We start from the raw sequence: 20,985 nt of genomic DNA on the forward strand, positions 1-20,985 counted from the left end.
GTGGATAAAGAACACAGGATAAATGAGGGAATGAACAGGGAATAGAAGAGGGAAAGCTGAACTTCATATAAAAGGGAGGGAGAGTAATGTACAGAAAGGCAGGGAATAGCCTGTTCCTCCGAACACAAATGTCCCGCTATTTGTTTCAGATCCGCAATAGGAAGAGGGGAAGAACGAGGAGAAAAGGGGAAATATCCCACATTTCTTTCTCACACTCATCTATAATTACATCAACATTTCCTTTCCCTCTCTCTCTCTCTCCCCCCTCTCTCTCTCTCTCCCTCCTTCTTGGTACAAGTTTGAGTATATTGGTACAAAATTGAGCTCTTTCTCCCTCTCCCTATCTCTCTCCTTCTCCTCCCTCTCTCCTTCTCCCTCTCTCTCCTTCTTCCCCTCCCTCTCTCCTCCCTCCCTCTTAAATCGAAGCAATACTTTAATAAAGTTGATACCTAACATGTATTTAATAATTTATAATAAACTAGCGGGATACCCGCGAGCTTTGCATCGCTCAGTTTTCCGGCCAAAAATTTCGAATTTCTTGAATAACTCGCGAACTGCTGGCTTTAGGAAATTCTAACCTAGCCTATAACCACCGCCATAAAAATATGAACCTGTGCACAAAATTTCAAGTTTCTACGACTTACCGTTTAGACGGCAACCTCTTACAGACAAATAAACAAACAGAAAACCTCTCTTATTAATAAGATTATTTATTCCATTTAGGAAATATTTTAAAACAAAACATTTAAACATGTAGAAAGGCTACGTAGGTATTTAAAGTACAGTCGAACCTGTCTAAGTGGGAATCCAAGGGACTGACAATTTTTTCCCACTTATCCAGGTTTCCCAGTAAAAAAGTTTCCCACTTGTTGCCGTTTTCCTATTCCCACTTATAGAGCTAAATGTGAACACTGGTTCGGAGGAAGAGGAATCTGTCAGTAAGGGTTACTATGCTTTCCTACAAATTCCCACAGAGGTCCGCTGAAGGCTCCAGACCTAGGAAAAAGGCAACCTTTCCCACTTACAGAGGCTCCTGACCAAGTATCTAGAAAAAGTCATTTCCACTTATAGAGGCTCGATTTTCCCATTTAAACAGGTTTTTTTTAGTAAAAAAGGAAGGGGCCACGATTTTTTCCCCAGTTATCCAGGTTTCCCACTTAGAGAGCTAAATGTTAACACTGGTTCGGAGGAAGAGGAATCTGTCAGTAAGGGTTACTATGCTTATGGACCTTTGGGTTGCCGAATAGCTTGATTATTTGCAGTTTCTATGGCCATTTTCGGTGGGAGGGCTGAACTTTCTTCTTCATCTTTCACATCGACAGGTGTGTTGCTCTTGACTGCCGTTTTTCGGGTTTTCTTTTTCTTTGATTCCCCTTCTTCCTTGGCCATCATCTTCAACAGTATCTCCATCTGTTCTTTACTGAGTTGTTTAATTTGTTCTGCAAGTGTGGCCGAGTCATCGTTTTCTGTTTCCCTCGATTCTTTTTTATTCATTTTGGTATCACAATTACTCCCAGTAGTCTCTGGAATACTTTTCTTCTCTTCTATGTCAAGTTGAGAGAGTTGGTTTGTGATGTCTTCAGTAATATTAACTTTTGAATCAGGTAGAGCTTTACTATCACATTCTGGAATACTGGTAGATGATTGTGTTGAAAATTCATCTACAACCTTGGGAAGGGAATCACTTTTCTGTAAAATATTGTCGGACTTGATGTCATCTAGAGAGTGACTAGGTTCACCTGTGTTACTATCATTTTCCTGGGCAATACTTTGTGATTGTGACAGCGAGTCTTTTCTCTTTTCCACACTCTCTTGAACCAAGGTTCACCTGTGTTACTATCATTTTCCTGGGCAATACTTTGTGATTGTGACAGCGAGTCTTTTCTCTTTTCCACACTCTCTTGAACCGTCATCTACAACCTTGGGAAGGGAATCACTTTTCTGTAGAATATTGTCGGACTTGATGTCATCTAGAGAGTGACTAGGTTCACCTGTGTTACTATCATTTTTCTGGGCAATACTTTGTGATTGTGACAGCGAGTCTTTTCTCTTTTCCACACTCTCTTGAACCTCACAAGCGATACTTCTCTTTTCCACATACTTTTGAGTTTTACAAGAAATACTAGCTGAATTGGTTTCGTTTTGGACTGTCAAGGATTGATTCCTTAGTCTCGCTTTTTGTTGTCTGATTTTCTCTAAAATCTTTTCCTTATTGAATTTGATTTTCCTTCTATATTCTTCTTCGTCGGACTGGTTTTCGTTTTCATCATAGGAATCTTCTGGTTCATCTGCCTTGGATTGCTTTTTCACAGTGCTTGATATAACGTCAGTTTCATTGGGAAGAGACGTGTTTATATCTGACAAGAATCTTCTGGTTCATCTGCCTTGGATTGCTTTTTCACAGTGCTTGATATAACGTCAGTTTCATTGGGAAGAGACGTGTTTATATCTGCTGTATCCTCTTTTGGTTTCTTTTCGTTTTGTTGTTCAGAGATATTCTTTCCTTCAGTAACGCTTTCTTTCTGCATGGACGGGTTATCTTGTGGACTGGGTGGATTTTCAATGGTATTATTTGTTGACTCTTTCTTCGAGTTTTTGATATATAGGCTGGGCGGCGCTTCGAACTCTTGACGTTCGCGCGCCTCCCGGCACGCTTGATTTTCTTTATCGTCTTTGAACTGAGAGCGAGCAGGCAAAGTTTTCTTATTTCCTTTGGGTTTGGGAGGTGCATGTTTCTCAGCAGACCGAATGGTTTCACTGGAATCCCGAGCTTTATCTTCGTTAGGACGTTGACCTTTCTGTCTTGAGTTGCTGAAATCTTTTCCTCTATTCTCTCGCGTCATTTGTCTGGAACCCCCTCTATTATTTCCTCCCCCTCTGTTATTTCCTGGATTACGTGAATCTGAGCTGTTATGTTCAGTATTACGTGTGTTTGGACTTCTCCAGCTTCCTTCATTCTGATTCCATTGATTATTGTATCTTGGAGGTCTTCCATAGCCGCGATCTGAAAAACACAAGAACCAAGAACACAATTCAAATATTAAGGTGTGTTACTCATTGTGAGAATAGAGTGCAGCGGAGAGCATTGTCCAGAGAGCTCTATGCTTTTAATAGATCAGTTGCGCTTACTTGGGTGATGTGTCAAAGTCATAGAGCAGGAAAAATGAGGACCAACGGAATTTTCCTTTTTCTTCTACGACTTCTAGATACCGAGATAAATCGGTTTAAAAAATACCGGTAAATCGTGAAATTTGACGTAACGGCATACGCTCCCGTATGCGATGACGTCATAATTCATGACTCCCGATTCGTTTGTTTGTGCGCAAGCGTTTTTGCGCATTTTGACGTGAAATCTGACGTCACAACTCTTGTAACTTTTTCATTAGAACGGCAATTAAAAATTGAATTTTCGACCTTTTAAATTTACTTTTTCGGAGTTTTGACCTCAGATTTGGATTTTTCACAACTTTTTACGTAGAAATCGACCTTGTATTAATAATATTTTCCCAATTGCAACTCCTCCATTCTATGCTTTTTTTCCTCTCTGTTCGCTCTCTATGCTCTCTGATTGAATGCTCTGTGCTCTCTACTTCACTCTGTTCTTACACTTACTCAAAATCATTCAACAAGTGAGATTTAGCACTTCCTTATAAAATGCCCGATAACCGTAACGAACGATTACTCGCTAAGATCGCCATAACCCGAACAAATGGTCATTTATTCAGTCTCATTCTGGCAGGGTATATTCTATTCCATTTAAGATATCTCTGGAACGATTAGGAATTTTTGAATTCTGATAATTTTCCTGGGTTGACCGAACAATTTAGGGACCGGGTCGGTTCCAATGAAATTTTCGCTATCTATTACCGTTTCGGCTCTAGAAGTTGAACAGAATTTTCTTATTCTATGTAAGATATCTCTGGAACGATTAGGAATTTTTGAATTCTGATAATTTTCCTGGGTAGACCGAACAATTTAGGGACCGGGTCGGTTCCAATGAAATTTTCGCTATCTATTACCGTTTCGGCTCTAGAAGTTGAACAGAATTTTCTTGTCGGCAAATAGCCACAAACATAAATACAATTTTCTCATTTATGAACAAATGAAGGAGGACGCCCAAGATCGAGAAAAGTGGAGAACGTCGTGTTGAAACCTGTCCTAGGACAGATCTACATCTATATATTTAGAAGTTGAACAGAGTTTTCTTGTCGGCAGATAGCCACAAACATAAATACAATTTTCTCATTTATATATTATGAAGAATGAATGAGGAATGTCCTCCCAACGAAACCCAAATATTGATGACTTACCATTAGCACCATCAGCGGGTCTACTATTGTTCCAGTTTCGAGTACTTGTCGGTTTTCTTGACGCATAGTGCGCCATATTCTTTCGACTTTCCTCTTTCAAATCATTGAGGAAATTCGGATCGACATCTTTCTCGAACAGCTCAGGCTTGAGTAGCTTGATTTTGATCAGAGCATCCAGGTAGGCGGTTTTCTTAGCATTGCGACTAGACTTGAGCTCATGGTAGAGGAGTTCATAGGTGGAGATGGGAACTCGTAGCTGTAACCATATTGGTTTACATACCTGAAAGAAAAATCTAAACTTAATACAGGCCTTTGTGTAACTCACTGACTGAGTCACTCATACTAATTCTAACCCACTTCTAGATGAGCTAGGAAAATGCGGTTTTCACCATTCCAAATATTGGTACATGTCATAAATCCCGTCAATAAAACTAGTGTACAGAGATGTCGAAAAAACTTGATACTCCAGACTGACTGAGTCACTCATACTAATTCTAACCCACTTCTAGATGAGCTAGGAAAATGGGGTTTTCACCATTCCAAATATTGGTACATGTCATAAATCCCGTCAATAAAACTAGTGTACAGAGATGTCGAAAAAACTTGATACTCCATTTCGTTAAGAAAGGTTAGTGTTATTACAGGCCGGGTGGCGCTTCGAACTCTTAACGTTCGCGAGCCTTCACAACAAAAGCCATTGTTTCACTGACCTATCAAAGTGATGCTTCGAAACTTTAATAAAAAAAAGTGTGGAAAAGAGAGCTGATTTAGTATTCCGATTGAATAGGTACTTCTGTTTGAAGTACGAGCCTCAGCCTTACAAAAACTCACCACACTCCTAATCCCAAGTCCTGAAATTCTTCTGTTTGAAGTACGAGCCTCAGCCTTACAAAAACTCACCACACTCCTAATCCCAAGTCCTGAAATTCCACAACCAATGTAAATAAGTCAAGAAGAACAACTGGAAAATACCCAGGGTCCTACAATGGCTTCGTAGATTCGTATAAGCTTAACCCATCCCTTGGGGCTGTTGCCCCAACACCTAAGCCTCAGAGTGGGCTTTTTGTGTATGGAGTTAAGCTGGATGGAAGCTCAGACCACTACCTACAACGGCTTTAGGGAACAACTGGAAAATACCCAGGGTCCTACAATGGCTTCGTAGATTCGTATAAGCTCAACCCATCTCTTGGGGCAATTGCCCCAACACCTAAGCCTCAGAGTGGGCTTTTTGTGTATGGAGTTAAGCTGGATGGAAGCTCAGACCACTACCTACAACGGCTTTATTGAATAAGTAAAATTAAGTAGGTAGGTACCCCTACCTATATTAATATTTTTGCACCTTATCCCTACTTAGGCCTTTACGTGTACGCTTAGTAACTTGCCGGTGTAGGTTGGTATCTAGGTGCGTAGGTACATAACGTAGATAAGATACTAGATACTTTTTCCTTTTTTGTACTAAATTGGTGGAGACGGAACGTACAAGTAAGCGTGCCGCTTCAAGCTTACATTTAACCCATGGAGGTCTGGACATTTATTGATTATGTTCATCAGAATATCTAGAGCTTGATCCAAATCTTGCTTCGCGATTAGACGGAACGTACAAGTAAGCGTGCCGCTTTAAGCTTACATTTAACCCATGGAGGTCTGGACATTTATTGATTATGTTCATCAGAATATCTAGAGCTTGATCCAAATCTTGCTTCGCGATCAAATAGTAAAATCCTTCTTGCAGGGCTGTCTCATATTGATGTGCGTCTCCTAGATACTTCTCCTTCAGTTCCGTGAGAATAGGCAGTGGATCATAGTCAGGATTTATTTTCAAGTTGATCTTGATGATATCCATACCAGACCCATAGGAGCCATGTTCTAAAGCCTTTTCATTAAACTCGAGGGCTTTTTCATAGTCCTGTTAAAAAGAAAAGTCAAAGACTAAAGAGACAGAATAGTTAGTCTGGAGGGTAAGGCGTCTGCCTTGTAAGTGCTAGGTCGCGGGTTTGATTCCCGCCGCGCCCGGGGCGGATTTTATCCTACACAGATAAGACTCGGTCTCGGAACGGCTGGTTTTCTCCTGTCCTCTCTTTCCTCTTCGCTGTCGGGACGATAAGACTTTAGCAGTTACAGTTTCCTCTATCAAACCTTTTGAAAAAAAAAAGGGAAGGACCGAATTAAAAAAATAATAATGAAAAAAAAAAAAAAACAATTCGTGTCTCTCATAGAACATGGCCAAGGTATGGGACCGAATTAAAAAAATAATAATGAAAAAAAAAAGTTACCAATTCGTGTCTCTCATAGAACATGGCCAAGGTATGTAGCGTCATAGGATTGGTTGGATTCATTTCAACTGCCTTCAATGCCAACTCTTTGGCTTTCCCAACCTGTTTGAAAGGATATGGTAGATCAGACAGGCCTCTTGAAACCTTGGCAAGTGCTTGGGCTGTCAAATCCCCGTAGCTTAGCGCCTCCCTGTATAGAAATGGGAAAGGAGGCAAAACATCAATATAGAGGAGTATAGGAGTGATTAATTTAGACTGTTGAGGATGAACAGAAGTCCATTTTTCCATACTTTAAGGTAGCTATAGGCATAGTACCTACTCATGTTCATGTAATGGTAATAGTTTTCAAACAAGAGTGAGTATAAGTAGTATTTAACTTACATAAACAAGTCATGTGCTTTTTCATTCAAGCCAATGGTAATAGTTTTCAAACAAGAGTGAGTATAAGTAGTATTTAACTTACATAAACAAGTCATGTGCTTTTTCATTCAAGCCTTTGATCTTAGGCTCCAGCTTTTCCATGTTGGGAGTTTTATTGAATTTTTGAAACAACTTCCAAGCAAACTCCTTGTACGATAATGCACAAAATAGACTGAATCCTGAACACTTCTTCTTGTTGTAGGCTTTTTCAAAACAGAGCAATTCTTCTTGCTGAGGAATATCAAAGAAGGCTTCCATTTTCCGTACCCGACGCAATGTCTTTCCCAACATGAAAGTCCATTCAGCTTCATCGGGATTGAGTTCCACAGCTTGTCGGATATCATCCAATATTGCATTGGAACATTCAGTTCCAAATTCATTAAATATTGATGCCTTTATCCCAAGTAAACCAGCCTTTTCAATGTTGTTCATAGACTTTTGTGTTTTGATTTTGTCTGCTAGCTGAAAAAATAATAAAATAAGGGAAAAGGGTAAAAACCTACTATATTCCTCCCCCTTCCCTATACATTTTTTTTTTTTTAATTTATTTAATCACACATGGCCTTGCTGCTTAGCGTGTAAATAAATAACTAAAAAAAAAATATTTAATCTCAGTGGTGAGGTGGTTAAAAAGCTACCCTGGTAAAAAGGAAGATGTAAGTTCAATTCAACCCAAGTTATTGAACTCTGTCCTAAATATATATTTGAGAAATGGACTACAATAATAGTAGCAGTCAACTAATCAACTATGTACTGGGGTAAAGGGATTCTCTTAGTCCTATTTGAAAATTATAAATGAGCACTACATATTAGTAAATTAGTACCCACTATTTTGCTGAGAGTATGACACATTTAGCTGAGAGTGTCACTTACCTTTTGAGCATTAACATAGTCCTCCTCTTCAAAATAAAATCTCCCTTTCATGGCTAATAAAACGTGGTAGAGAGAGGACTTGATAGACTCAAAGAAACTGTCCTTGATGTTTTTATCATCAAGTGTTGCCTGAGACTTTTCTATTGCTTCCCAAGCCTGTTTCATATTTTCTCTTTTAAAACTATAAAAACTCAGGGCTGCACTGTTAACATACCTAAAAACAAGGAGCAAATTAAAATGCAGACACATGTAAATACACCTAGTAGTCACAATCCTGCAGAAATGACCCAAATTGAACTGCAGTTCAGATTCTGCATTCTGTTCAAATTCTAATCAAATATATGTACATTGATCACTTATAGGACCACAATTTTATCTTCATTTGTCTGTCTACCTAGGTCCTTCTATAAAAACATAAAAATATATTAACATATATTATCATGATTAAATCTGATTAACTAAAAATGTAATTTGTCTGTCTACCTAGGTCCTTCTATAAAAACATAAAAATATATTAACATATATTATCATGATTAAATCTGATTAACTAAAAATGTGAAATCAAATCTCTAGTCTCTGGCCCCAGCCAATAATGTCCAATACAATGAATCATCAAAGAAAACAGTAACTTACATCCTCCACTTGAATGCTCCTTCTTTTGGGTTTTCTTTTTCTTTGGCTTTGTCCAATACAATGAATCATCAAAGAAAACAGTAACTTACATCCTCCACTTGAATGCTCCTTCTTTTGGGTTTTCTTTTTCTTTGGCTGTCAAAGTCATAGAGCAGGAAAAATGAGGACCAACGGAATTTTCCTTTTTCTTCTACGACTTCTAGATACCGAGATAAATGGGTGATGTTTCAAAGTCATAGAGCAGGAAAACTGAGGACCAACGGAATTTTCCTTTTTCTTCTACGACTTCTAGATACCGAGATAAATCGGTTTAAAAAATACCGGTAAATCGTGAAATTTGACGTAACGGCATACGCTCCCGTATGCGATGACGTCATAATTCATGACTCCCGATTCGTTTGTTTCTTTGGCTTCAAGAAATCTGATTTTTTCTTCCAACTGTTGTGATTTACAAACTGCAATTTTATCACCGAAGATAATTTCAGGGAAAGACCAATTGCATGGTGATTCAAAACTACAGAGTGCTTCGTAAAGAGCAAAGTCATCCACCTTTTTCTCCTTTGCCATTTTGTCTAGGTTTATGAGCTCCTCTGAAAGACACAAAGCACAATATTGACTATAGTACTAGACCATAAAACATACAAATTATCATCAAAGTACATAAGTACTAGACCATACATATTAGTATTATCATCAAAGTACATTTCCCTCTTTTGGGTCCAGCTCAAGTTTACTCCACAGAGTGAGCTATTTTTTTGCTCATTGAGCGAATTTGGGGATTGAGCCTAACAGATACACACATAAGAATTACCTATCTAGTGCACAACAACAATGTTTCTAGAACAGTGAGGAATTTTATGCAGCTTGTTGCATCAGCTTCAAAATCTTTCCATTTACACACAGGTACCTTCTCCCTTAAGTGCGACTCTTTACCAATGTAGGAAATCCTCAGATTCTTTGTCCACAGTACTAAGGCAGTATTTCACCAAACAGTAACAGTACCTATCAATATTTTGTCTCAATTTTCTGATAAGCAAAGCAAAACAAATGAACAATGGATGTGATAAGAGAATGCAACTCTGGAGAATCAGGCCTGTAGTCAGGGAATCTGGCCGTATTCTAGACAAGCTATCAACACTTACGTTAAGAGTGGGTAGGACTGTTCAGACTTGGAGACAAAAGAACTGCTGAACAGACAAAAAACACTTCAATTTCAGACAACAAATCTCTCTCTTTTCATTTTCAGTTCACAAATCACAAAGAAGAAAGACACGAAAAAAAATTCCGGTTTGTTTACATTTTTTTTCTTTGCGATAAGATACAGTGTTGTCAGCTCGGTCATGCATTATCAGAAAGTAAAATTTATGCTCAGTTGCCTCAGAGATTTTTTATGCTCGTTGCATTAAAATGGTACCTACCTACCTACAATATACCTACCTATACATAGGGGGCCGAGGGAGCCCGGAGCCCCCCCTCGAGCTTCATTTTTCTCGCTTAATGTAAGTAAGTACGTCAGACTCCGAAAAATTGGGGTCGTGGGGACTCGGCCACCCCCCCCCCCTTTATTTTTCTCCTGTACTATGTAGGCCAGACTCCGAAAATTTGGAGCATCTATTTTGGAGAAAAAAAAAAGTCCATTGCCCAGAGAGCTCAGATAGTCACATATTCGTAGACAAACCACGCGTTGTTTAACCTCAGTGATCCTTTGGAAACTGGAATACCTTTTGAACGAGCTATCGCCACTCACTGCTCACTGGGTACCTACACTGATTTTTTTTTTTTTTCTTTTTTTTCAAGAGGTTTGACAGAGGGACCTGTATAACTGCTGAGGTCTTATCGTCCCGAAATCGAAGAGAGATGGAAGACAGGAGAGGAAAAAGCCAGCCGTTCCGAGAACGAACATTTCATCAGGATAAAATCCGCCCCGGGCGGGAATCGAACACGCGGCCTAGCGCTTACAAGGCAGACACGCCACCAATTAAGCTAGGCTGGCAAAACTTATAATCTCGAGACATGAATGTTTAGCTTGCAAAATCTTTTCTACCCTGCCACGTAAAAAAGTGGAATATCAAAAAAATCCTCAAACTAATACAAAGGTATGGTGTTACTGTCTTCTACATTAGAATGTGTTTGAGATTTGAGGAATGTTTTATTAATGTTTTTGCTAGGATGCTAGGTAACTAAGGTGATCTAATTCAATATTCAACTGTCGGGAATTGGCATTTGGCCCCAGACGGTACCTTGCTAGATAAAATTCGAAATGTGTTCACTGTTCATCAATTATTTTTGCCACGTAAAATAAAATACTTGTACATGTACATATTTCATACTTGTATTAGCTTCAAACTCGGTAGGACAGATGTTTCAAACTTTTTACCTATATAGTCCTCATTTTTGAAAGCTGCACAAGGATGTCAACTTTTCCCTGTGACACGACCGCGACCCCGGATATCTAGAACTCCGACAATCCGACTTTTAAATCAGATATATCCAAGAGAAGTGGAGCAAACAAGAAACAAATTAGAAAAAGTAATAATTAGAAAGGAAACAGAAAAAAATATGAGGCAAAGAAATGATAAATTGCTCATAAATAAAGTAAGCCAGCATAATACGAACGCTGAGAGAGATGAGAGAAAGATTTGAATGAAAAGATGAAAGTATATCGAGGACCGGCACATAACGGGTCTCCCGTACAATATCCCTGGTTGCATAATGGTAATCTCGCCCAGGGCCGTCCACAGCATAACAGGACCCCGGGGCTAACTCGAACAATGTGAGGCTCTCCTCGTGACAATTTTTTACAAACAAGAATACTAGTGCTGGTCACTCAAGGTGAGATCGTCTGACGTCAGTGGCCGGCATAGGAGGTAGGTATTTGTATTTTATTTTCCTTCTTGGAGAAATACTGCTGGTTTTAGCCCCCCGGGGAGCATACTTTCACAAAAATACTGTTGAAGGACACCTGAGCGCAAGCATCTTTGAGATAGTATCCTTGGTTTTCATCATGGTTATGGGTCCGGGGCAAATGGAACCTGGATGAACCCCCTGTGCCCGGCCCAGATCGCGGGCAACACAATCTGATTACTAAGTAGAGCTTCTAGGAATCTCGGTGAACAGTTGTTTCTTTTTTGCGATAAAATAATTATCAATGCAGCAAATTATTACATGCTAAAGCTACGACTACTTGCAACATTGTCTGAGGTCAGGATACAACAATGTTCTCTGATGATAATCATACTTGTACAGTATGTAGGTAGACTTTATTGTTTCATTTAAAGAAATTCATTGCTTGTTTAACCCACATCCATATATCTTGGCGATGATGAATTCTACATGGAAAGATGGAAACGAGAGATTGCGAAAAGTTGCTGAAATCTTTTCCTCTATTCTCTCGCGTCATTTGTCTCGAACCCCCTCTATTATTTCCTCCCCCTCTGTTATTTCCTGGATTACGTGAATCTGAGCTGTTATGTTCAGTATTACGTGTGTTTGGACTTCTCCAGCTTCCTTCATTCTGATTCCATTGATTATTGTATCTTGGAGGTCTTCCATAGCCGCGATCTGAAAAACACAAGAACCAAGAACACAATTCAAATATTAAGGTGTGTTACTCATTGTGAGAATAGAGTGCAGCGGAGAGCATTGTCCAGAGAGCTCTATGCTTTTAATAGATCAGTTGCGCTTACTTGGGTGATGTGTCAAAGTCATAGAGCAGGAAAAATGAGGACCAACGGAATTTTCCTTTTTCTTCTACGACTTCTAGATACCGAGATAAATCGGTTTAAAAAATACCGGTAAATCGTGAAATTTGACGTAACGGCATACGCTCCCGTATGCGATGACGTCATAATTCATGACTCCCGATTCGTTTGTTTGTGCGCAAGCGTTTTTGCGCATTTTGACGTGAAATCTGACGTCACAACTCTTGTAACTTTTTCATTAGAACGGCAATTAAAAATTGAATTTTCGACCTTTTAATTTTAAAGTTACTTTTTCGGAGTTTTGACCTCAGATTTGGATTTTTCACAACTTTTTACGTAGGAATCGACCTTGTGTGAATAATATTTTCCCAATTGCAACTCCTCCATTACCATTAGAATAGAACTGTACAGCGTTAGTAATGTTATGATATCCACAAAAGTTAGTCAGCCTCTCAATCAGCGCTAGATAGGGTGATTGCTTTTTACTGACATTTGGCTTTAGCTAAAAAAAACAAAAAAAAAAAAGTTTTCTTGTCGGCAGATAGCCACAAACATAAATACAATTTTCTCATTTATATATTATGAAGAATGAATGAGGAATGTCCTCCCAACGAAACCCAAATATTGATGACTTACCATTAGCACCATCAGCGGGTCTACTATTGTTCCAGTTTCGAGTACTTGTCGGTTTTCTTGACGCATAGTGCGCCATATTCTTTCGACTTTCCTCTTTCAAATCATTGAGGAAATTCGGATCGACATCTTTCTCGAACAGCTCAGGCTTGAGTAGCTTGATTTTGATCAGAGCATCCAGGTAGGCGGTTTTCTTAGCATTGCGACTAGACTTGAGCTCATGGTAGAGGAGTTCATAGGTGGAGATGGGAACTCGTAGCTGTAACCATATTGGTTTACATACCTGAAAGAAAAATCTAAACTTAATACAGGCCTTTGTGTAACTCACTGACTGAGTCACTCATACTAATTCTAACCCACTTCTAGATGAGCTAGGAAAATGGGGTTTTCACCATTCCAAATATTGGTACATGTCATAAATCCCGTCAATAAAACTAGTGTACAGAGATGTCGAAAAAACTTGATACTCCATTTCGTTAAGAAAGGTTAGTGTGATTACAGGCCGGGTGGCGCTTCGAACTCTTAACGTTCGCGAGCCTTCACAACAAAAGCCATTGTTTCACTGACCTATCAAAGTGATGCTTCGAAACTTTAATAAAAAAAAGTGTGGAAAAGAGAGCTGATTTAGTATTCCGATTGAATAGATTCCAAAAAAGTGGTTTTTAGCCCATGGTCTGTACGTTACGTACGTACGTACGTATGTACGTACGTTTGTTACTACAGGTTTAAATGGGAAAAAGTAGAATGTTGTGAACAAAATATCTCAAGAACGGTTTGTTGTAGAGCGATGAAATTTGGTATGCTATCCCGGTATGGTGCAAGGACGCGACTGTAACAATTTGGTAAAAATCGGATTGTCACCCATCCTGATATTAACCAAAGTCATTGTTGCTTAACCCTTATTTTGTATAAACGGTAAGAGACATCGAAAACATTTTTGGTCATTCGGATGTGAATATTTTAACCAAAGTAATTGTTGCTTAACCCTCATTTCGTGGAAAAATTTGAAAAGGTTGTGAACAAAATATCTCAAGAAGGGTTTGTCGTAAAGCGATGAAATTTGGTATGCTATCCTGGTATGGTCCAAGGACGCGACTGTAACAATTTGGTGAAAATCGGATAGTCACCCATCCATATATCAACCAAAGTAATTGTTACTTAACCCTTATTTCGTGGAAAATGTTGAAAAGGTTGTGAATAAAATATCTCAAGAACGGTTTGTCGTAATGCGATGAAATTTGGTATGCTATCCCGGTATGGTCTAAGGACGCGACTGTAACAATTTGGTAAAAATCGGATTGTCACCCATCCTGATATTAACCAAAGTCATTTTTGCTTAACCCTTATTTCGTATAAACGGTAAGAGACATCGAAAACATTTGGTCATTCGGATGTGAATATTCTAATCAATGTGATTTTTCACGCCGAATCGAATGGTGCTACTTTTAGTACTGTCTGACTTACGGTTGAGAAGTTGCGGGTTCGATACTCCCCGGTGTCAACAAATTTCCCTTTTATTTGTGAACCATTAACAAGTAAGCATGTGAATAGTTGATTCCATGGGATTTTTCACGCCGAATTGAATGGTGAAACTTTTAGAACTGTCCGACTTACAGTCGAGAAGTTTAATGTAATAGAAAGTCGTGTGATGTTCACACCAGATTTTTTTCCTCTCTGTTCGCTCTCTATGCTCTCTGATTGAATGCTCCGTGCTCTCTGCTCTCTACTTCACTCTGTTCTTACACTTACTCAAAATCATTCAACAAGTGAGATTTAGCACTTCCTTATAAAATGCCCGATAACCGGTAACTTTTTCATTAGAACGGCAATTAAAAATTGAATTTTCGACCTTTTAATTTTAAAGTTACTTTTTCGGAGTTTTGACCTCAGATTTGGATTTTTCACAACTTTTTACGTAGGAATCGACCTTGTGTGAATAATATTTTCCCAATTGCAACTCCTCCATTCTATGCTTTTTTACTTTCTATTACCCTTACGTATAGGGAACCTATACAAGGTAATGAGAAAGTATTGCAATCGGTCCAAATTTTCAAAATATCAAAGTACATAAGTACTAGACCATACATATTAGTATTATCATCAAAGTACATTTCCCTCTTTTGGGTCCAGCTCAAGTTTACTCCACATCAAAGTACATGAGTACTAGACCATACATATTAGTATTATCATCAAAGTACATTTCCCTCTTTTGGGTCCAGCTCAAGTTTACTCCACAGAGTGAGCTATTTTTTTGCTCATTGAGCGAATTTGGGGATTGAGCCTAACAGATACACACATAAGAATTACCTATCTAGTGCACAACAACAATGTTTCTAGAACAGTGAGGAATTTTATGCAGCTTGTTGCATCAGCTTCAAAATCTTTCCATTTACACGCTCATTGAGCGAATTTGGGGATTGAGCCTAACAGATACACACATAAGAATTACTATCTAGTGCACAACAACAATGTTTCTAGAACAGTGAGGAATTTTATGCAGCTTGTTGCATCAGCTTCAAAATCTTTCCATTTACACACAGGTACCTTCTCCCTTAAGTGCGACTCTTTACCAACGTAGGAAATCCTCAGATTCTTTGTCCACAGTACTAAGGCAGTATTTCACCAAACAGTAACAGTACCTATCAATATTTTGTCTCAATTTTCTGATAAGCAAAGCAAAACAAATGAACAATGGATGTGATAAGAGAATGCAACTCTGGAGAATCAGGCCTGTAGTCAGGGAATCTGGCCGTATTCTAGACAAGCTATCAACACTTACGTTAAGAGTGGGTAGGACTGTTCAGACTTGGAGACAAAAGAACTGCTGAACAGACAAAAAACACTTCAATTTCAGACAACAAATCTCTCTCTTTTCATTTTCAGTTCACAAATCACAAAGAAGAAAGACACGAAAAAAAATTCCGGTTTGTTTACATTTTTTTTCTTCGCGATAAGATACAGTGTTGTCAGCTCGGTCATGCATTATCAGAAAGTAAAATTTATGCTCAGTTGCCTCAGAGATTTTTTATGCTCGTTGCATTAAAATGGTACCTACCTACCTACCTACAATATACCTACCTATACATAGGGGGCCGAGGGAGCCCGGAGCCCCCCCTCGAGCTTCATTTTTCTCGCTTAATGTAAGTAAGTACGTCAGACTCCGAAAAATTGGGGTCGTGGGGACTCGGCCACCCCCCCCCCCTTTATTTTTCTCCTGTACTATGTAGGCCAGACTCCGAAAATTTGGAGCATCTATTTTGGAGAAAAAAAAAAGTCCATTGCCCAGAGAGCTCAGATAGTCACATATTCGTAGACAAACCACGCGTTGTTTAACCTCAGTGATCCTTTGGAAACTGGAATACCTTTTGAACGAGCTATCGCCACTCACTGCTCACTGGGTACCTACACTGATTTTTTTTTTTTTTCTTTTTTTTCAAGAGGTTTGACAGAGGGACCTGTATAACTGCTGAGGTCTTATCGTCCCGAAATCGAAGAGAGATGGAAGACAGGAGAGGAAAAAGCCAGCCGTTCCGAGAACGAACATTTCATCAGGATAAAATCCGCCCCGGGCGGGAATCGAACACGCGGCCTAGCGCTTACAAGGCAGACACGCCACCAATTAAGCTAGGCTGGCAAAACTTAAATCTGAACGCACCCCGAAGTTTAGAACGTTGTTTTGTTTACATTCTCTGGCGCATATACCTACCTTGTGAAGCACGCAGCACTGGGAGTGGGAGCATTCAGTTTATTTTCAAACTTCAATGTGTTCTCCTAAATTCGGGCAGTATAAATGAGGACTTTCGGGCAGTAAGTAAGCACTATAATAATAAAGATACCCACCGTGTGAATCTACTTACTGAGGGAAAATGACGTCTGAAGGCTGGCTGTAGGTACATGATATACCCCCAAGTCAAGGAGCCTCTTCTCTTATTCACTTGATGAGACGGGAATCGAACCCTCGTTTTATTTTTCCCTGGATCGAATATCCTATTAATAATGATTGTTTTCCATACCATAGCATCATAGCAATCATGTTGTGTTGATTCGATCGAGTTGGAAAGCTGTGTCCACAGTCCACACATAGTCCACGACCGTCGATCGACGAGGTGAATCTATTCGAGGCAGTGTGGACGGTTTTAGTCGACATCAATCGACGGCCGTCTACTATGTGTGCACACAGCTTAATGTTGTAAATAGTCTGAGCTTTATAATATTTGTGTCAGTCTATAATATTTCTCGTAATCATATGATGCCTTTATATGGCAAACCACACGGCCTTGACTTGGGAATGATCTCATCTTGCTCTTACTAGTACCCTAATACGAAATTATCAACGAGTTTCGTTTATGTTTTTAGTTTTGATAACTATGCAGCTAATAGGGAGCGCGCAGCGTGACCATATTTTTTATTTTCTACAAGTTCGGCTATCCCTTTGCTACAAGTTTGGCCATGCCTCGGGATGAACTAGCGGAATTCAGCTAGTTGTGTATATTATACCGAATTACCGATACTTACAGATAAAATCATTGTTTCCGAAGTTATAGGTTCTAGATTCCTGTACCGAACTCATTCTGCTGAGGTTTCCAGTCTCATCCATGTTAATTTTCATGTCCTTGGGTTTATCTTCCATGGGTTTCACATTGTTATTATTATTCATCACTGGGATGGTCGCTTTATCCCCAAGCTCGCTGTCCATAGAAAAGTTTTTGTTATCCATGATGAATAGATTCAACCTCCGTCTCCGCTCCGTCAGTCAAAATACTTTTCTTAAGAGTTACGTTAGATAAAATAAAAACTTCAAATCTCCAATAAAACTTGCCATTTTCTGAGCTCTTCTCTCCGTGGAAAAATAAATTGCGTAGGTATTTTTTTGTTTGTTTATAAAAGCGAAATATAATTATTTTCGTAGGAAAATCAATAAAACAGGCGTGTTTAATTCTCCTCTGTAGGTAGTGTGTGAAAAGCACGCACATTTTTCATTCACTTTCCCAAATCAAAGTAGGTGCTGAATAAGTAAAATTAAGTAGGTAGGTACCCCTACCTATATTAAAATTTTTGCACCTTATCCCTACTTAGGCCTTTACGTGTACGCTTAGTAACTTGCCGGTGTAGGTTGGTATCTAGGTGCGTAGGTACATAACGTAGATAAGATACTAGATACTTTTTCCTTTTTTGTACTAAATTGGTATTCATCAGACCACTGTTAGGGGTAGGTAGATGTATTAGGTACTTAACTTAGGTACCTACTATTTCATCCAAAGATTGCATGGGTGGATAGGTAAGGTATCTTCTTTCCTGGTAAACATTTTTTGGTACTTAACTTAGGTACCTACTATTTCATCCAAAGATTGCATGGGTGGATAGGTAAAGTATCTTCTTTCCTGATGGTAAACATTTTTTACTCAAGTAGGTACCGTCCCTACCCACAAAAAAACGCCATCCTAAAAGTTACCAAACTGGTGTTTAGTTGTTTTTTTTTTTTTTTATAAAGTGACGAACTTTTAAATCGAGGTACCTAGTTTTTTGTGGCACCTTTCCTGTGAACTTTCTCCAAGAACCAAGATCCCAATATCTCATGACCTTTTTTTTTCTTAAGGTAGAGCTATTTCCTCAGTCGACACTATTACGCTTAAGTTTTAGACGAGGAGAATTCTGCTATATGTTCATTGTGCTTGTGATGGGTTGAATGATAAAATAGAAAGTAAAAAATCAGGCATCAATTTTAATGTGGGGCCCAATTGGTACATAGACCCTTATCAACTTAGAATCTACATACTAATCCGTTCTTAGCTCACGGCTTCATGACGAGCACAACAGTTTGTAATGAAATTTAAATATGTGGATTTATTAGAGGTTCTCATACACAAAAAGCTCATTTTATTAGAGGTTCTCATACACAAAAAGCTCAGTTAATTAGAGGTTCTCAATACATAAAAAGCCCACTTCGAGGCTTAGTTGTAGGGGCGAACAGCCTCAAAGGAGTGGTTATTGGGTTCAGCTTCTAGGAATCTACGAAAAATATACGAGAGGTTTGTTAGGGGGAACTGTAAATGCTAAGGCCTTATCGTCCCGAAAACGAAGAGAAAAGGAAGGCAGGATAGAAGAAAGCCAGCCGTTCCGAGAAAGAACCCTATCGGACTAGGATAAAATCCGACCCGGGTGGGAATCGAATCCGGGACCTAGGGCTTACAAGGCAGACCCACCAAGCTAAGCTGGCAGTTTAATGTTTTGATTTGAAGTTAACAGTAATAGTCGGTGGTGTGATGCAAGTACTTTGGCTTTTCCGATGTTGAGAATAGTATCTCTTAGAGTTCCCGACGTATATCTGGAGTTAAGCAACGGTGTGCGTGGTCTGCATTTGATGGATGGGTGCCGGTGGCCGTCTGGGACATCACTTGCTGCTTTCAGCCTTGTGAGCCTGAACTTCAAACTCTGGCCCCTAACAGATGCCCAGTGCTAGTTAGTGGCTTTTTGTGGTCAGTGTTGTGTTGTCTACATAGGTACAATAATATACCTTCGCAATTTGTAGGAGTTCATAATGAAAATTCACTAATAATAAAACGAATTCAATGGTTTGATACGAGAAGGCAGTTGATACCTGTCCTCAAGACAGGTTCTATTCAATGGGGATATTTCGATATTACATGTATGAGACATAAGAGACATTCATGTAATTTTATTGTGTGAGTTCAACACACTCAGTTCATATTATGTATTAAAATTATATTTTATAACTGTAGAGTGTACCTAATGTAGGTACTAACACACTCTTTACTACAGTGTCCACAAGACGATACTTAAGTAGTAAGATTCGAACTGTCAGAAAATACCACGACATCAATCCATTCCTCAAAGGTACAAGTTAGAAAAGTGAATTAACTAAGGGGCATTCAACAGCTGAAGTTTTATTGTGCTTTTTGCCACCTCGCTTTCCTTCTGGACTTTAGCTTCTCAGTGTTGACCTCTCAAGGCTAAGTGCACAGAAAAATAAATCCAGCTATGTACATGTTACACCAGCGTACGCTCAGGAAAAGTAAGATTCGAACTGTCAGAAAATACGACGACATCAATCCATTCCTCAAAGGTACAAGTTAGAAAAGTGAATTAACTAAGGGACATTCAACAGCTGAAGTTTTATTGTGCTTCTTGCCACCTCGCTTTCCTTCTGGACTTTAAACTAGCTTCTCAGTGTTGTCCTCTCAAGGCTAAGTGCTCTGTGCACTTGGCCTCAAAATCCAGCTATGTGCATGTTACACCAGCGTACGCTCGGGAAAAAGCTTCCAACCTATTTATGTCAGACCGTCTGAGACATCTGGGTGTGAAGCTTTTTCAGCCATGTTTCGACTGTTTGAGCGTGAGTGGCTAGGACATACTTCCCAGATTCAGACGGTCATCAGGTGTTATAACTGTATAGAGTGTACCTAATGTAGGAACACACTCTTTACTACAGTGTCCACAAGACGATACTTAGTAAGATTCGAACTGTCAGAAAATACCAGGACATCAATCCATTCCTCAAAGGTACACGTTAGAAAAGTGAATTAACTAAGGGACATTCAACAGCTGAAGTTTTATTGTGCTTTTGCCAGCTCGCTTTCCTTCTGGACTTTAAACTATTAGCTTCTCAGTGTTGTCCTCTCAAGGCTAAGTGCACAAGTGCACAGAAAAATGAATCCAGCTTTGTGCATGTTACACCAGCGTACGCTCAGGAAAAAGCTTCCGACCTATTTATGTCAGACCGTCTGAGACATCTGGCTGTGAAGCTTTTTCAGCCATGTTTCGACTGTTTGAGCGTGAGTGGCTAGGACATACTTCCCACATTCAGACGGTCATCAGGTTCTATAATTATTTATTTTTATTTTCGATGAGGTTTGACAGAGGGAACTGTAATCGCTATGGTCTTATCGTCCCGAAATCGAAGAGAGAACAAGGACAGGATAGGAGAAAGCCAGCCATTCCGAGACGTTCTATACTTGCGTAGACCTCTTTAATGGGCGGACAAGCTTGCAGGAGCTCCTAGTCTTCCAACCACTTCTAAAAGACGATCACCCTAGCAGTCACCCTATATGCCCATATTCTAAGATCTCCAAGATGACGTCCCTATGACAAAGTGTCTCTAGTAACACCAGACAATGTGTTCTC

The 20,985-nt window shown here is 39.3% G+C and overlaps 2 protein-coding genes across 6 annotated transcripts; both read right to left on the minus strand.

The window, feature by feature from the left end:
• Window positions 1-1,219: 1,219 nt before the first annotated feature.
• On the minus strand, window positions 1,220-9,800 carry LOC103507486. Of its 5 annotated transcripts, none has more exons than XM_026822333.1 (12): window positions 9,652-9,800; window positions 8,923-9,099; window positions 8,510-8,558; window positions 7,877-8,090; window positions 7,047-7,465; window positions 6,584-6,773; window positions 6,006-6,216; window positions 5,817-5,884; window positions 4,311-4,590; window positions 2,361-3,004; window positions 1,921-2,280; window positions 1,220-1,668 (listed from the first exon to the last, which is right to left on the minus strand). In XM_026822333.1, the coding sequence occupies exons 2-12, from the start codon at window positions 9,074-9,076 to the stop codon at window positions 1,222-1,224; spliced, it is 3,036 nt and encodes a 1,011-aa protein (XP_026678134.1). In that variant the 5' UTR covers window positions 9,077-9,099; window positions 9,652-9,800; the 3' UTR covers window positions 1,220-1,221. The 5 variants fall into 5 exon arrangements, with proteins under 5 accessions (XP_026678134.1, XP_026678132.1, XP_026678135.1 ...); XM_026822331.1 differs by lacking the exon at window positions 8,510-8,558 and adding an exon at window positions 8,599-8,646 and having other exon boundaries at window positions 8,922-9,099; XM_026822334.1 differs by lacking the exons at window positions 8,510-8,558; window positions 9,652-9,800 and adding exons at window positions 8,599-8,646; window positions 9,512-9,529 and having other exon boundaries at window positions 8,922-9,099.
• Window positions 9,801-11,777: 1,977 nt separating this feature from the next.
• LOC103507489 lies at window positions 11,778-17,560 on the minus strand. Its single transcript, XM_026822329.1, has 3 exons — window positions 17,359-17,560; window positions 12,847-13,170; window positions 11,778-12,070 (listed from the first exon to the last, which is right to left on the minus strand). Exons 1-3 carry the CDS (start codon window positions 17,558-17,560, stop codon window positions 11,778-11,780), a joined length of 819 nt encoding a protein of 272 aa, XP_026678130.1.
• Window positions 17,561-20,985: the final 3,425 nt, after the last annotated feature.

Source organism: Diaphorina citri, unplaced genomic scaffold, assembly GCF_000475195.1.
Source record: "Diaphorina citri unplaced genomic scaffold, Diaci psyllid genome assembly version 1.1 scaffold317, whole genome shotgun sequence".
Lineage (NCBI taxonomy): Eukaryota > Metazoa > Arthropoda > Insecta > Hemiptera > Psyllidae > Diaphorina > Diaphorina citri.

Excerpts from the sequence above, each read along its gene's own strand:
- LOC103507489 (XM_026822329.1), bottom strand. The coding sequence starts at position 17,560 with ATGGATAACAAAAACTTTTCTATGGACAGCGAGCTTGGGGATAAAGCG. Across the intron at positions 13,171-17,358 it reads CGGAAACAATGATTTTATCT|TGAGTTACACAAAGGCCTGT; the intron begins GTAAGTATCGGT and ends TGACTCAGTCAG. Across the intron at positions 12,071-12,846 it reads ACCCGCTGATGGTGCTAATG|ATCGCGGCTATGGAAGACCT; the intron begins GTAAGTCATCAA and ends TGTGTTTTTCAG.
- LOC103507486 (XM_026822333.1), bottom strand. The coding sequence starts at position 9,076 with ATGGCAAAGGAGAAAAAGGTGGATGACTTTGCTCTTTACGAAGCACTC. Across the intron at positions 8,559-8,922 it reads AGAAAAAATCAGATTTCTTG|AAGCCAAAGAAAAAGAAAAC; the intron begins AAGCCAAAGAAA and ends TTGTATTGGACA. Across the intron at positions 3,005-4,310 it reads ACCCGCTGATGGTGCTAATG|ATCGCGGCTATGGAAGACCT; the intron begins GTAAGTCATCAA and ends TGTGTTTTTCAG.